Source organism: Salmo salar, chromosome ssa06 (genome assembly GCF_905237065.1).
Source record: "Salmo salar chromosome ssa06, Ssal_v3.1, whole genome shotgun sequence".
Classification (NCBI taxonomy): domain Eukaryota; kingdom Metazoa; phylum Chordata; class Actinopteri; order Salmoniformes; family Salmonidae; genus Salmo; species Salmo salar.
In genome coordinates, this window is record NC_059447.1 from 77619035 (window position 1) to 77633155 (window position 14121).

The following is a 14121-nucleotide window of genomic DNA, read 5'->3' on the forward strand; positions in this document are numbered from 1 at the left end:
AGAAACAAACAAAATTATACTCTATTTCACAGTTTGAACAACAGTTGAACAGTGCCAGCGTAACATCAATATTAGGGTAGACTAATTGAACATGCATAGTGTACATGTATACAATATCTAGCCTAATATAAAGAAATAGGGCATAACCCTCAAGCTTTGCACAGTGAACAGATTGTACAAATTAGCCTAGGTAGATAGAAAGAGTATCTACCTACAGCCATGCCAATTAGCCATGCTTAGGCAAACATTTTTAACCCCTGTGCGGCCTGACATCCAGCGAAAAATCATATCGCCATTAGCATAACAAAATTTAATTAAAAAAATATATATAATAATAATCAAATTAGATCGTTTTATAGATACACCTCTCCTGAATCGAACCACGTTGTCCGATTTCAAAAAGGCTTTACAGCAAAAGCAAAACATTAGATTATGTTAGAGGAGTATATCGTAAAAGTAGCCACATAGCCATTTTCCGACCAACCACATGCATCACAAATAACCAAAAAACAGCTAAATGCAGCACTAACCTTTGACAATCTTCATCAGATGACACACCTAGGACATCATGTTACACAATATATGCATTCTTTTGTTCGATAAAGTTCATATTTATATATAAAAACAGCATTTTACATCGGTGCGTAACGTTGACTAACTATTTTCCCTCAAATGCATCCGATGAAACAGAGCTACAATTTACTAAATTACTATTCGAAAACATTTTTAAAATGTAATATTGTCATTCTAAGATTTATAGATGAATATCTCTTGAAAGCACCTGTAATGCCAGATTTAAAAATAACTTTACTGGGTAATCACACTTTGCCATAAAAGGGGATGCGATACTCAGAACAATAGGCTAGCAATAGCAATAGGCTAGCCATCTTGGAACAATCGCATATCAAATCTAGTCTTGTATACTATTGTCAATAATCCCTTACCTTTGGTTGTCTTCATCAGAAAGCACTTCCAGGAATCCCAGGTCCACAACAAATGTATTTTCGTTCGAAAAAATGACTCCTTTATGTTCCAAGAGCTTGTTCTTGTTAGCGCGTCTGAAGGCTGATCCAAATGCTTCGTCGGCCACGGGACAGCCATTTCGAGAAAATGCATTTTTTCCCCATTTAGGTTCGTTCAAACATGTCAAACGTTGTATAACATAAATCTTCAGGCCGTTTTTCAACAAGAGAGCCAATAAGATTCGAGGGGGACGATTGCATTGTGTTTCAAAACGTTTCGAAGGGGGGAAACCAGGGCGCCCGCATCATAATGGTGATGGCCCTCTCCGTGTGACCACGTTCCACAGCGTCTCATTCATTCAATTTTAACAGTAGAAGGCTCAAACCAATTTGTGAAGACTGGGGACATCTAGTGGAAGCAATAGGAAGTGCTCAATGAACCATAGCTCACGGTGTGATTAATAGGCAACGTGATGAAGTTGAGTTCGCAATTCAGAATTCCACTTCCTGTTTCCATCTGTCTCGGGGTTTTGACTGCCATATGAGTTCTGTTATACTCACAGACACCATTCAAACAGTTTTAGAAACTTTAGGGTGTTTTCTATCCACAAGTATTCATTATATGCATATCCTAGCTTCTGAGTTTGAGTAGGAGGCCGTTTAAAATGGGCCCTAATCTTTTTCAAAAAAACGCTTTAGCGCCCCCTATCCTAGGGGAACGCCAAGAGGTTAAGGTAAAACCTGCTTTAGTTATAGAGATTTACAACACTAAATTGTTGTATTATTGTTTCTCCTCACTGTTGGCTAGTAAACTTAGCTAGCTAGCTGGTTGGATATAGAATACTTGTTATTTACATCTGTTTGGAATCCTATCTTGCGTCATGCCTATACTTTGTGATTGAAATGAATCCAAGGCCATAATCATAACCAATGTCAACCCTCGTAAATTATGTTACATAGCTAGCTAGTCAAATACACATGTTTACAAATGTGAGGTGTGGCGCATAACAAGTTAGCAGGCACCAGGCTAACTAGCTAACTAGCCAACTCCAGTCATGTGCTAACATTTTCTGATAAACCTAGCTTTAGGTGGCTGGTTGTAATGTTGTAGCTTGCTGTTTAGTAGCTTGCCATGCCTAGAACTAAAAAGAGAAGAGTTTTTACAATTGAGACACAAAATATATATTTTTAGTCAGATGGCTACTGGTAGTTGTTTAGTTAGCTAACTTAGTTAGCTAGCTACCTACAGTAGCTAACGTACTGGGCAGCCTTCTTCATCAACCTGGCCAAGGCTTTCAACTCTGTCAATCACCACATTCTTATCGGCAGACTCAACAGCCTTGGTTTTTCAAATGATTGCCTCGCCTGGTTCACCAACTACTTCTCAGACAGAGTTCAGTGTGTCAAATCGGAGGCCCTGTTGTCCGGACCTCTGGCAGTCTCTATGGGGGGAGCCACAGGGTTCAATTCTCGGGCCGACTCTTTCTCTGTATACATCAATGATGTCGCTCTTGCTGCTGGTGATTCTCTGATCCACCTCTACACAGACAACACGATTCTGTATACTTCTGGCCCTTCTTTGGACACTGTGTTAACAAACCTCTAGATGAGCTTCAATGCCATACAACACTCCTTCCGTGGCCTCCAACTGCTCTTAAATGCAAGTAAAACTAAATGCATGCTCTTCAACCGATTGCTGCCCCCACCCCCCCCCCCGTCTAGCATCACTACTCTGGACGGTTCTGACTTTGAATATGTGGACAACTATAAATAACTAGTTGTCTGGTTAGACTGTAAACTCGTCTTCCAGACTCACATTAAGCATCTCCAATCCAAAATGAAATCTAGAATCGGCTTCCTATTTCACAACAAAGCCTCCTTCACTCATGCTGCCAAACATTCCCTCGTAAAACTGGGAGATTGATGGAGTGCTGCAGCAGATGACCTGTCCTCCACATCACCCAACCTCAACCTAATTAAGATGGTTTGGGATGAGTTGGACCGCAGAGTGAAGGAAAAGCAGCCAAAAAATGCTCAGCAAATGTGGGAACTTCAGGACTGTTGAAAAATCATTCCAGGTAAAGATGGTTGAGAGAATGCCAAGAGTGTGCAAAGCTGTCATCAAGGCAAATGGTGGCTATATTTAAGGATCTCAAATCTAAAATATATTTTGATTTGTTTAACTTTTTTTTGTTACTCCATGATACCATATGTGTTATTTCATAGTTTTGATGTCTTCACTATTATTCTACAATGTGGAAAATAGTAAAAATAAAGAAAAACCCTTGAATGAGTAGCTATGTCCAATCTTTGACTGGTACTGTATATATCTTTTAAAAATATATTTTCCTTTATTATTTTAACCTAACCCTAGCACCCCTCCCCTAATTGGAGTAAACTACTGGACAACAACACGTAGGTTTCTAATTCCAGCTTATACAGTACACACTATGTACATTTTACGGACACAATGTATTTTACAATAGTTATCTTTTGTTTGTTTTTATCCCATCCTTCAGCTACCATCGACCCCTCCCATCTATCTCTGTTACTATTTGATGCACATGCTACTTCACAGTATTATGTTGGAACTATACTGTAAAATAATTAACTAAAATATATTGTGTGGGACAATATCAGGTTCCACCATGCATAGGTGGTTCAGGCATGGTTTCAGGCCCATCCCTGATTCGTGACCTTATACCTGCCCCCATTCTCCACTTTCCTCAACCCCATTGAGGAATTTTTTTCAGCATGGAGGTGGAAGGTGTACGATTGCCATCCCCATGACCGTGTCACCCTCCTTCTGGGCATGGATGAGCCATGCGACGACATCAATGCAGACTAATGTCAAGCTTGGATTCACCATGCCATAAGTTTTTTGCCGACGTGCATGAACAAAGAGGACATTCACTGTGGTGTGGATTAGAATTCATGGCCAAATGCTCAAGACAGGCTTGATGCAAATGAATGCATGCTGTTAGGTTCTTATTTTTCAGAGTAAATAACCCACGGACACTAGAGAAGCTTTAACCGGGTTTAATTCTTCCCAAAGGTTCTGTACAGCTGTAATCAGACAACTCAACATTTGTCCAATCCAGATATTTATATCCCACTTAAGACACTCCTCCTTCTCTCCAATCCTTACATTTTATGGCTCTATAGGAAGCTAATAAAGAGGGTAACAGGATAACAAACCTTTATTACTCCCTTAAGAGAATCCGTCCTCAACTCCTGACCTCAACCCCTCCTTCATCTAATCTACAGATGTCCTTCTGTCTCTACTATTTCACACGTTGCTCTCCTCTCATCCCCCAACACATTCCGAAGCTACCTGTCTTTCTTCAGAGAACCATTAACTTGTGCTTTGATTCTATGCTTCTTCTCTCTCATTTATTTAAAATCTCAATGTTCAAAATGTCGAACCCAACAATGGTTATGTTTATTTTCATTCATTTAATTTGTTTAGTTTATTTTTCTTACAGTCACTTCCTGACCAGTAAAAGGGATTATTTGTCATTGTAGTTTGGTCAGGGCGTGGCAGGGGGTGTTTGTTTTGTGTGTTTCGGTGTTTTTGGTTTAGGTTCTATGTTTTCTATTTCTATGTTTAAATCTAGTTTTCTATTTCTATGTTGGGGTTTTGGTAGGACCTCCAATTAGAGGCAGCTGGTTGTCGTTGCCTCTAATTGGAGGCCATATTTAGTTGGGGTTTGTTTCACTTGTGTTTTGTGGGTGGTTGTTTTCCTGTATAGCCGGTGTTGCCTTACGGAACTGTTTTGTCGTTTTGTTTAAGTGTTTTCTTTAAATAAATTAAGAAGATGAGCACTTTACCCGCTGCGCCTTGGTCCTATCCTTACGACGCCTATGACACTTACATTTGATTACAGACAGTACACCTATGTTGCAATTATATCCGATTTTTTTCTTCCCATGAATGATTGTAGAGAATGTCTTCGTTGGATAGATATTATAGATTTTCTGTAAATTTTGTTGGGTAATATAAGTTTATTGACTAATGTGAAAAGTGTGTAATTTACAGTACTGTAGCATATTACTTTCAGCACTTCTAAGGGCATATATTGCATTGTTTGCTATTGTATTAACTGGTTGTTAAAATAACTAAATTGAGGAGATATCATTATGTTGTGTTTTGGTGATTAAACAAATGTTCTCATAACATTTCACAATAAACCTTTGAATCAGTAGTTGTGTGGTGAGAGATGTTTACAATCCAAATGAATGCACAATGACATGTTTTGAATGAAAGAGTTGCTGCATTTCAAGTGTGACCAGTTTGGTATGTACCACATACTTGTGAAAACAGTACCAAATACGATAAAAAATAACTAAGCTTGAGCGTTCTCACCAAGGGTGTGAAAAACACTTCTGCTTTGTGAACTTCAGTCCATCAAGAGTCTGAAATGATATAACCACTGAAAGGAAATTGCGCTATGGTGATAGAGAAACTTCCCACTTGGCACACACTGGATGAATCGACATTGTTTCCACGATATTTCAACAAAATTGCATTGAACCAATGTGGAATAGACATTGAATTGACGTATGTGTCCAGTGGGCACTGTATGGTGAGAAACTTGTTGTGCAGAGACACTCCGACAGAGAGAGAAGCAAAGGAGAGAGTGAGGGAGAGGACAATGGTTAAAATGGCTGTTTTGGGACTGCTTGGGTCCCTTTTATATCTGCTAACAGGTGAGACCAGTGTGATATTTAGAGAATAACATGCAAACTATCCATCTCAGAAAACAATATATCAATTCATATTGTAGAATTTCTTTGGTTGAGTAAACATTTTTGTTGTGACATTCTGTGGATATAGTGACTCCATTTATGTGAAAAGCATACCTTTTAAGTATATTAATGGTCCCCATCTGTATTCTAATCTGTATTAAAAAATAATGATCTGATATCATGTTCTTGTCAGGTGTCAGTGGAGAAACTCTCTCTATGTTCTCCAGAGTGGGAGATGATGTCAGTCTGCCGTGTAACAATGTGGTTTATCCAAACTGCTCCTCAACTACATGGATCTATAACAGAGCTGGATCTAAAGTAACTATTGAAGAGGTCGCATTGGGGAAGATCAAAGTTGAGAAGACAGAGAGAGCAGACAGACTGAGTTTAGAGTCTAACTGTTCTCTACATGTTAGTGATGTCAGTGCTGAGGATGCTGGACTCTACACCTGTCGACAGTTCCTTACAGAGACTGGACCACAACATGGAGGTGATGCCCCTGTTCATCTGTCTGTTCTAACCAGTGAGTATCTGTTGCTCTGCAGTGCCAACATTTTCAATGAAAAGATGATCAATTATGTCAGTAAGAGTATGTTTGAGTAAGATTGACCTTGTCATGTGGGTAATGCATACAGGACATTGGAAAAGGACAACAGTCCCAGCACAAAGAAATGTATGTAGTGTATTTGAAATTTGAATTTTGAAGTGACCTTTTCTCTGATTCAACCAGGTGACACTGTCTGAGTAGTTGCATAATTTCAAAGGACAAAACAATGTTATAATTGCGGCAATACGGGTTTGATTGAATTAAACCCCATAGTGTTGATGATAGTAATGTTGCTACTCAACCACATGTGAAACCAATATTCACCATATGACACATTCATCTTATTCATATCCAGAGATCATATCCTCTACAACTGCAAAGAACATCAACATCATCCAGTCCATTCCCTTCTGTTGTAGTAGCTCTACTTTATACAATACATTTACATTTACATTTAAGTCATTTAGCAGACGCTCTTATCCAGAGCGACTTACAAATTGGTGCATTCACCTTATGATATCCAGTGGAACAACCACTTTACAATAGTGCATCTAAATCTTTTAGGGGGGGATTAGAAGGATTACTTTATCCTATCCTAGGTATTCCTTAAAGAGGTGGGGTTTCAGGTGTCTCCGGAAGGTGGTGATTGACTCCTCTGTCCTGGCGTCGTGAGGGAGCTTGTTCCACCATAGGGGTGCCAGAGCAGCGAACAGTTTTGACTGGGCTGAGCGGGAACTGTGCTAGTGGGAGGATCTATAGGAGGACGGGCTCATCGTAATGGCTGGAATAGAATTAAAGGAACAGAGTCAAACGTGGTTTCCATATCTTTAATATGTTTGATACTGTTCCATTCCATTCTAGACATTACAATGAGCCCGTCCTCCTATAGCTCCTTCCACCAGCCTCCTCTGATCTCCATATGACCTCAGGCTCTCTGTACTGAACCATCCTGTCTCTGGTCCTGCCAGGTTCTCCTCCACCAATCCAGATCCTCGTCCTCCATGTGGCTGTAGGAGTGGCTGTCGGAGCAGCTGTGTGTGTTGTTGCTGCTGTCATCGTAGTACACAGAAGGAGAACGCGTATGTCATGAAATTAATATATATATAGCCTACCAGATCATAGTGATAGGAAAGTGACACCTCAGATACCTCATTTGAATTTTGCTCTGCTTTTCAGATAACCGAATGTCAGCTGATGACAAAATTGTGAGGAACAAATATACATTATTGCATATTGTATACTTCTCTTTCATTATTTACTAGATCCTGTGCATTGTTTACATTTCATTTTTATTTTTGTAGGATCTGACTGCAGGAAGCCATTCTAACCTATCAACCAATGAGGACAAGGTCAGTAAATCACAATATGATTACATTTCTGTCATTGTATTTACTCATGTGAATCATGATGTTATTCAGCTGTTATCACGCAACGGGGTTAACGTCCAGTTAATTAGTCCATAATCTTATTGTTCTCTGTCCACTTGAAGCATCAACCTGCTGGCAATATCACCTATGCCTCCATCCTCCACTTCAATCAAAACCCCCCCGCAGAATGTTGATGTAAGTGAAGCTAAATAATACTGTGTGCAGGTTTGACTCTTACTCCTATATAATGTTTAAAGCCTTTAATTGGTTGTGTCTGACTGTGTGTGTGTCTGACTGTGTGTGTGTCTGACTGTGTGTCTGACTGTGTGTGTGTGTGTGTGTGTGTGTGTGTGTGTGTGTGTGTGTGTGTGTGTGTGTGTGTGTGTGTGTGTGTGTGTGTGTGTGTGTGTGTGTGTGTGTGTGTGTGTGTGTGTGTGTGTTTGTATGTGTAGGTCCAGGGTGAGGATGCAGTGACCTATTCCTCTGTTAAGCCCTCTACTACCAGAGGGAGAGAGACAGAGAACTCTGCTGACCCCAGCTCCCTCTACTCCACTGTCAGCAAACCTCAGGGAGCCAAGACATAAGGAGAGACAGAGAACGCTGCTGACCCCAGCTCCCTCTACTACACTGTCACCTAACCTCTGTTGTTTAACCTTTATTTAACTAGGCAAGTCAGTTAAGAACAAATTCTTATTTACAATGACGGCCTACACAGGCCAAACCCTAACCCAGACGACTCTTGGCCAATTGTGCGCTGCCCTATGGGACTCTCAACCACGGTCGGTTATGATACAGCCTGGAATTGAGCCTGTGTCTGTAGTGATGCCTCTAGCACTGAGATGCAGTGCCTTAGACCACTCAGCGCAGCGGTTAAATGTATCATTGAACTTGTTAACTTGACTGAGAACACATTCTCATTTACAGCAACAACCTGGGGAATAGTTACAGGGGAGATTAATGAGCCAATTGGAAGCTGGGGATGATTAGGTGGCTACAGTATGATGGTCAGATTGGGAGTGTAGCCAGGATACCAGAGTTAACACCCCTACTCTTACAGTATCTTTAGTGACCACAGAGAGTCAGGACACTTGTTTTAACATCCCGATTGAAAGGCAGCACCCTACACAAGGCAATGTCCCCAATCACTGACCTGGGATATTTGAGGACATGTGAGGCATCTGTTTCTCAAACTAGACACTCTAATGTACTTGTCCTCTTGCTCAGTTGTGCACCGAGGATCCCACTCCTCTTTCTATTCTGGTTAGAGCCACTTTGCGCTACTCTGTGAAGGGAGTAGTATACAGCGTTGTATGAGATCTTCAGTTTCTTGGCAATTTCTCGCATGGAATAGTCTTCATACAAGAATAGGCTGACGAGTTTCAGAAGAAAGTTATTTGTTTCTGACCATTTTGAGCCTGTAATCGAACCCACAATTGCTGATGCTCCAGATACTCAACTAGCCTAAAGAAGGTCAGATGTATTGTTTCTTTAATCAGCAAAACAGTTTTCAGCTGTGCTAACATAATTGCAAAAGGGTTTTCTAGTGGTCAATTAGTCTTTTAAAATGATAAACATGGATTAGCTAACACAGCGTACCATTGGAACACAGGAGTGATGGTTGCTGATAATGGGCCTCTGTAGGCCTATGTACAGTGAGGGAAAAAAGTATTTGATCCCCTGCTGATTTTGTACGTTTGCCCACTTACAAAGAAATGATCAGTCTATAATTTTAATGGTAGGTTTATCTGAACAGTGAGAGACAGAATAACAACAAAAAAATCCAGAAAAACGCATGTCGAAAATGTTATAAATTGATTTGCATTTTAATGAGGGAAATAAGTATTTGACCCCTCTGCAAAACATGACTTAGTACTTGGTGGCAAAACCCATGTTGGCAATCACAGAGGTCAGACGTTTCTTGTAGTTGGCCACCAGGTTTGCACACATCTCAGGAGGGATTTTGTCCCACTCCTCTTTGCAGATCTTCTCCAAGTCATTAAGGTTTCGAGGCTGACGTTTGGAAACTCGAACCTTCAGCTCCCTCCACAGATTTTCTATGGGATTAAGGTCTGGAGACTGGCTAGGCTACTCCAGGACCTTAATGTGCTTCTTCTTGAGCCACTCCTTTGTTGTCTTGGCCGTGTGTTTTGGGTCATTGTCATGCTGGAATACCCATCCACAGCCCATTTTCAATGCCCTGGCTGAGGGAAGGAGGTTCTCACCCAAGATTTGACGGTACATGGCCCCGTCCATCATCCCTTTGATGCGGTGAAGTTGTCCTTTCACCTTAGCAGAAAAACACCCCCAAAGCATAATGTTTCCACTTCCATGTTTGACGGTGGGGATGGTGTTCTTGTGGTCATAGGCAGCATTCCTCCTCTTCCAAACACAGCGAGTTGAATTGATGCCAAAGACCTCCATTTTTGTCTCATCTGAGCACAACACTTTCACCCAGTTGTCCTCTGAATCATTCAGATGTTCATTGGCAAACTTCAGACGGGCATATATATGTGCTTTCTTGAGCAGGGGGACCTTGTGGGCGCTGCAGGATTTCAGTCCTTCACGGCGTAGTGTGTTACCAACTTGTTTTCTTGGTGACTATGGTCCCAGCTGCCTTGAGATCATTGACAAGATCCTCCCGTGTAGTTCTGGGCTGATTCCTCACCGTTCTCATGATCATTGCAACTCCACGAGGTGAGATCTTGCATGGAGCCCCAGGCCGAGGGATATTGACAGTTCTTTTGTGTTTCTTCCATTTGCGAATAATCGCACCAACTGTTGTCACCTTCTCACCAAGCTGCTTGGCGATGGTCTTGTAGCCCATTCCAGCCTTGTGTAGGTCTACAATCTTGTCCCTGACATCCTTGGAGAGCTCTTTGGTCTTGGCCATGGTGGAGAGTTTGGAATCTGATTGATTGATTGCTTCTGGACAGGTGTCTTTAATACAGGTAACAAACTGAGATTAGGAGCACTCCCTTTAAGAGTGTGCTCCTAATCTCAGCTCGTTACCTGTATAAAAGACACCTGGGAGCCAGAAATCTTTCTGATTGAGAGGGGGTCAAATACTTATTTCCCTCATTAAAATGCAAATCAATTTATAACATTTTTGACATGCGTTTTACTGGATTTTTTTGTTGTTATTCTGTCTCTCACTGTTCAAATAAACCTACCATTAAAATTATAGACTGATCATTTCTTTGTCAGTGGGCAAACGTACAAAATCAGCAGGGGATCAAATACTTTTTTCCCTCGCTGTAGATATTCCATAAAATAAATAGCCTTTTCTTGCTACAATAGTCATTTACAACATAAACAACGTCTACACTGTATTTCTGATTAAGTTTATGTTATTTTAATGGACCAAAAATGTGCTTTTCTTTCAAAAACAAGGACATTTCGAAGTGACCCTAAACTTTTGAACGGTAGTGTATATAGACTCTGGATTGCTGATGCTATGTGTTGGCCAATGAGATGCTTTGAAGCCACCGGTCGGCCATAGTGGCACTCCCTAGTAGGAGCAGTCCTCCATGGAAATGAATGGAATTCTACAGTATTTTCAATTAAAAGTTTCAAGGACGAAATTACATGTATTTAAGTATTTTTTTGTTGTAGTGAGGACAGTAACAGTACAAAAAATAAATACTTTAAGGAAAATGTTTTTATATATATTTATTTTTAATGTTTAGCTCACATAATATACATTTAAAGTATGCATAAAGGTGTCTGTAATAGAATAAATGGGTAAAAAAACTAATAAAGACATTAATAAATGCATTTCTATAGCTTCCAAAATATTTTACAATTGAGGAGTGCCAAGATTGCTGCCTGTGGCTTCAATACAGCACCCCCTGTCCGTCATCCAGGGTTTGCACACATCATGGTCTTAACAAACACCCACCATGACGCCCATTAGATTTGCCTGATATCAGACAAACTAAAGGAAGAGAAAACCCCCACCAACTTAGGTTAGGGAGTAAAAGTAACGTGCAACAAACAAAAAAATAGAGACACAAGAAAAAAGGCTTTAACAAGCTCTTATTTCCCCTTACTTACACTTACTTCCCCTTACTTACACTTACTTCCCCTTACTTACACTTACTTCCCCTTACTTACACTTACTTCCCCTTACTTACACTTACTTTCCCTTCGTATATTCTTGACGTCTATGAGTGTGCAATGTGTCGGTTTGTTTTTCTTTTTAGATACGTGATGATAGACCACCACCACAATCTTTAAATCTGTGTTAAGGCCAGCTAGTAAAGCAACATCATACCAAGTGGTTAATGGACCACACGCGCCATTCCGTATTCTCAGTAAGTCAAAGAACCAACTTGTGCAATCCAAGTTCTGTTTTTAGTCGACATGACAGGATCATGCTGAATAATCCTTGATGATTTATTAAATCACATTGGTTGTGATCATTAATCCACAATCAAAGTGCTGATGTAGCCAGCCTTTTGATGTAGCCATCCTTTTGAGCTTCTATTTGAGGTTGGTGATGTGGGAATGTCCAGCACAGTCGGATGCTGATGGGAGAATGGCTCAAAATAGTGGCTGGAATGGAGTAAATGGAATGGCATCAAACACAAGGAAACCATGTGTTTGATGTATTTGACGCCATTCCACTGATTCCGCTCCAGTCATTACCACAAACTCGAGCCCTCAATTAAGGCGCCACCAATTTCCTGTGATGTACAGTTATAGCCAAACGGCCTGTTGTGATAGAATTGATGTCATCATCCTTGCGCATCAACTTCAAATCGAAGAAGAGGGTATTAACCAATCTAAGAAGTGAAGTCTGGTTAGTAAAAACAAGACAAACCCAACACCACACAGAACAGAGAAAGAAAATGGTTACGGAGGGCAGAGCAAGAGCAACATGGCTGGGGCCCATCACACTCTCATTCCACTGCTGATCCTAAAGCTTATCAATGCAGGTAAGAGGACACCTACTGTAGGATAAAAGATCAGCCATGCTCATTAACCATTCATGCTGTGTGTAGGTTTGTTAACAGGTGGCTAGAGACTAATCTACATAGTATTTACCACTTATAATGGATCCTTTATGAAATGATTTGAGTAAGAATTTTGCTGTGTTACATGGATACTTTTTATTTTACTCTTTAGGTGTGCATGGAAATCAATTATCTCAGTACGTCAATGAGGGGGCTGATGTCAGTCTGCGGTGTGACAATGTGGTTAATTCAGACTGCTCCTTAATTATATGGCTTCACACCAGAGATAGTTTTCCAAATGCTATTCAAGAGGTTTCTAACGGGAAGGTGAGAGTTAACTCAAAGAGAGCTGAAAAACTGAGTGTGGACACTGACTGTTCTCTACATGTTCACAATGTCACAGCGGAGGATGCTGGACGCTACACGTGTCGAATTTTAAAACACTAAACCGCGTTTGACACAGATACTGATACTTATCTGTCTGTTCTGACCAGTGAGTATTTCTGTTTACAGTAAAGTCAAGGATGAAAATCTGTCTTAGTAAAACATATACAATACAAGTATTATAGTATTATACTATTACAGTATTATAGTATTACATTTTTTTTTTTTTTTAGTCATTTAGCAGACGCTCTTATCCAGAGCGACTTACAGTAGTTAATACATACATTTTATTTTCATTTCATGCATTTTTTTTTTTTTGTACTGGTCCCCCGTGGGAAACGAACCCACAACCCTGGCGTTGCAAACCCTGTTTACCAAGGAAATTCTTTTAGTACTGTACCTCATTGTGTTTCATCTATGGACTATTGTGTGCCAGTCCATCTTTCACTAACCTCCTTGTTGTGAGCCAGACGGATCTCAAGTGACACAGGTGTGCTCTCTGTCTTCCTCCATCAGGTCTTAAACAGTTGGTGCTGATCGGGCTATCAATGGGGGTGGTGGTGTGTGTGGCTGTGTGTGTGGCCGCAGCTCTGGTTCTTACCTTCAGAAGGAGGGTGTGTAAGTCAACTATAACTCTCTTATTTACCCACCTGAAGTCAGGTTCTGTTCTATCTGAACTGAACTCATTTCCTTCATACAGTAGATATTTATAATGTTGTATAGAAAAGAAAACATTATTTTTCTTGCTAAATGTGTATTTTATGAATGATTTGTGATCGATTGTTCTCAGATTCTGTTTCAGGAAATCAGATGCCAATCAACCCAGGAAATATGGTGCAAGCAAACAACAGGGACGTAAGTAAATGGGTTGTCAACAAAATAATTCACTTTGATTGTTACTGTGAATATAGTGTGACTGTGTGTGTGTGTGTGTGTGTGTGTGTGTGTGTGTGTGTGTGTGTGTGTGTGTGTGTGTGTGTGTGTGTGTGTGTGTGTGTGTTTCAAGACTGGGCATTCAACTGAGACTGCTCTTCTCTGTGTCACGGAGGCTCTCCGCACTGCTAAAGCTAACTCTCTCTCCTCTGCTCTCATCCTTCTAGACCTATCTGCTGCCTTTGATACCGTGAACCATCAGATCCTCCTCTCCACCCTCTCCG

At 40.5% G+C, this 14121-nt stretch overlaps 1 protein-coding gene and 1 long non-coding RNA gene across 4 annotated transcripts; both read left to right on the plus strand.

Annotated features, from left to right (window-relative positions):
- The first annotated feature begins 5366 nt into the window (after window positions 1–5366).
- On the plus strand, window positions 5367–8992 carry LOC123743494 (uncharacterized). 3 transcript variants are annotated; one of them, XR_006770326.1, is made up of 8 exons: window positions 5367–5672; window positions 5905–6234; window positions 7227–7337; window positions 7435–7463; window positions 7560–7607; window positions 7748–7820; window positions 8078–8167; window positions 8395–8992. XR_006770326.1 is itself a non-coding variant. In XM_045721028.1 (8 exons), exons 2-7 carry the CDS (start codon window positions 5947–5949, stop codon window positions 7817–7819), a joined length of 450 nt encoding a protein of 149 aa, XP_045576984.1. In that variant the 5' UTR covers window positions 5367–5672; window positions 5905–5946; the 3' UTR covers window position 7820; window positions 8078–8388. The 3 variants fall into 3 exon arrangements, 2 of the variants coding, with proteins under 2 accessions (XP_045576984.1, XP_045576983.1); XM_045721028.1 differs by lacking the exon at window positions 8395–8992 and having other exon boundaries at window positions 5905–6029; window positions 6128–6234; window positions 8078–8388; XM_045721027.1 differs by lacking the exon at window positions 8395–8992 and having other exon boundaries at window positions 8078–8388.
- A 4322-nt stretch (window positions 8993–13314) lies between these two features.
- LOC123743495 (uncharacterized) lies at window positions 13315–14121 on the plus strand. Its single transcript, XR_006770327.1, has 3 exons — window positions 13315–13582; window positions 13755–13819; window positions 14065–14121. It is a non-coding gene; the product is annotated as an uncharacterized lncRNA (long non-coding RNA).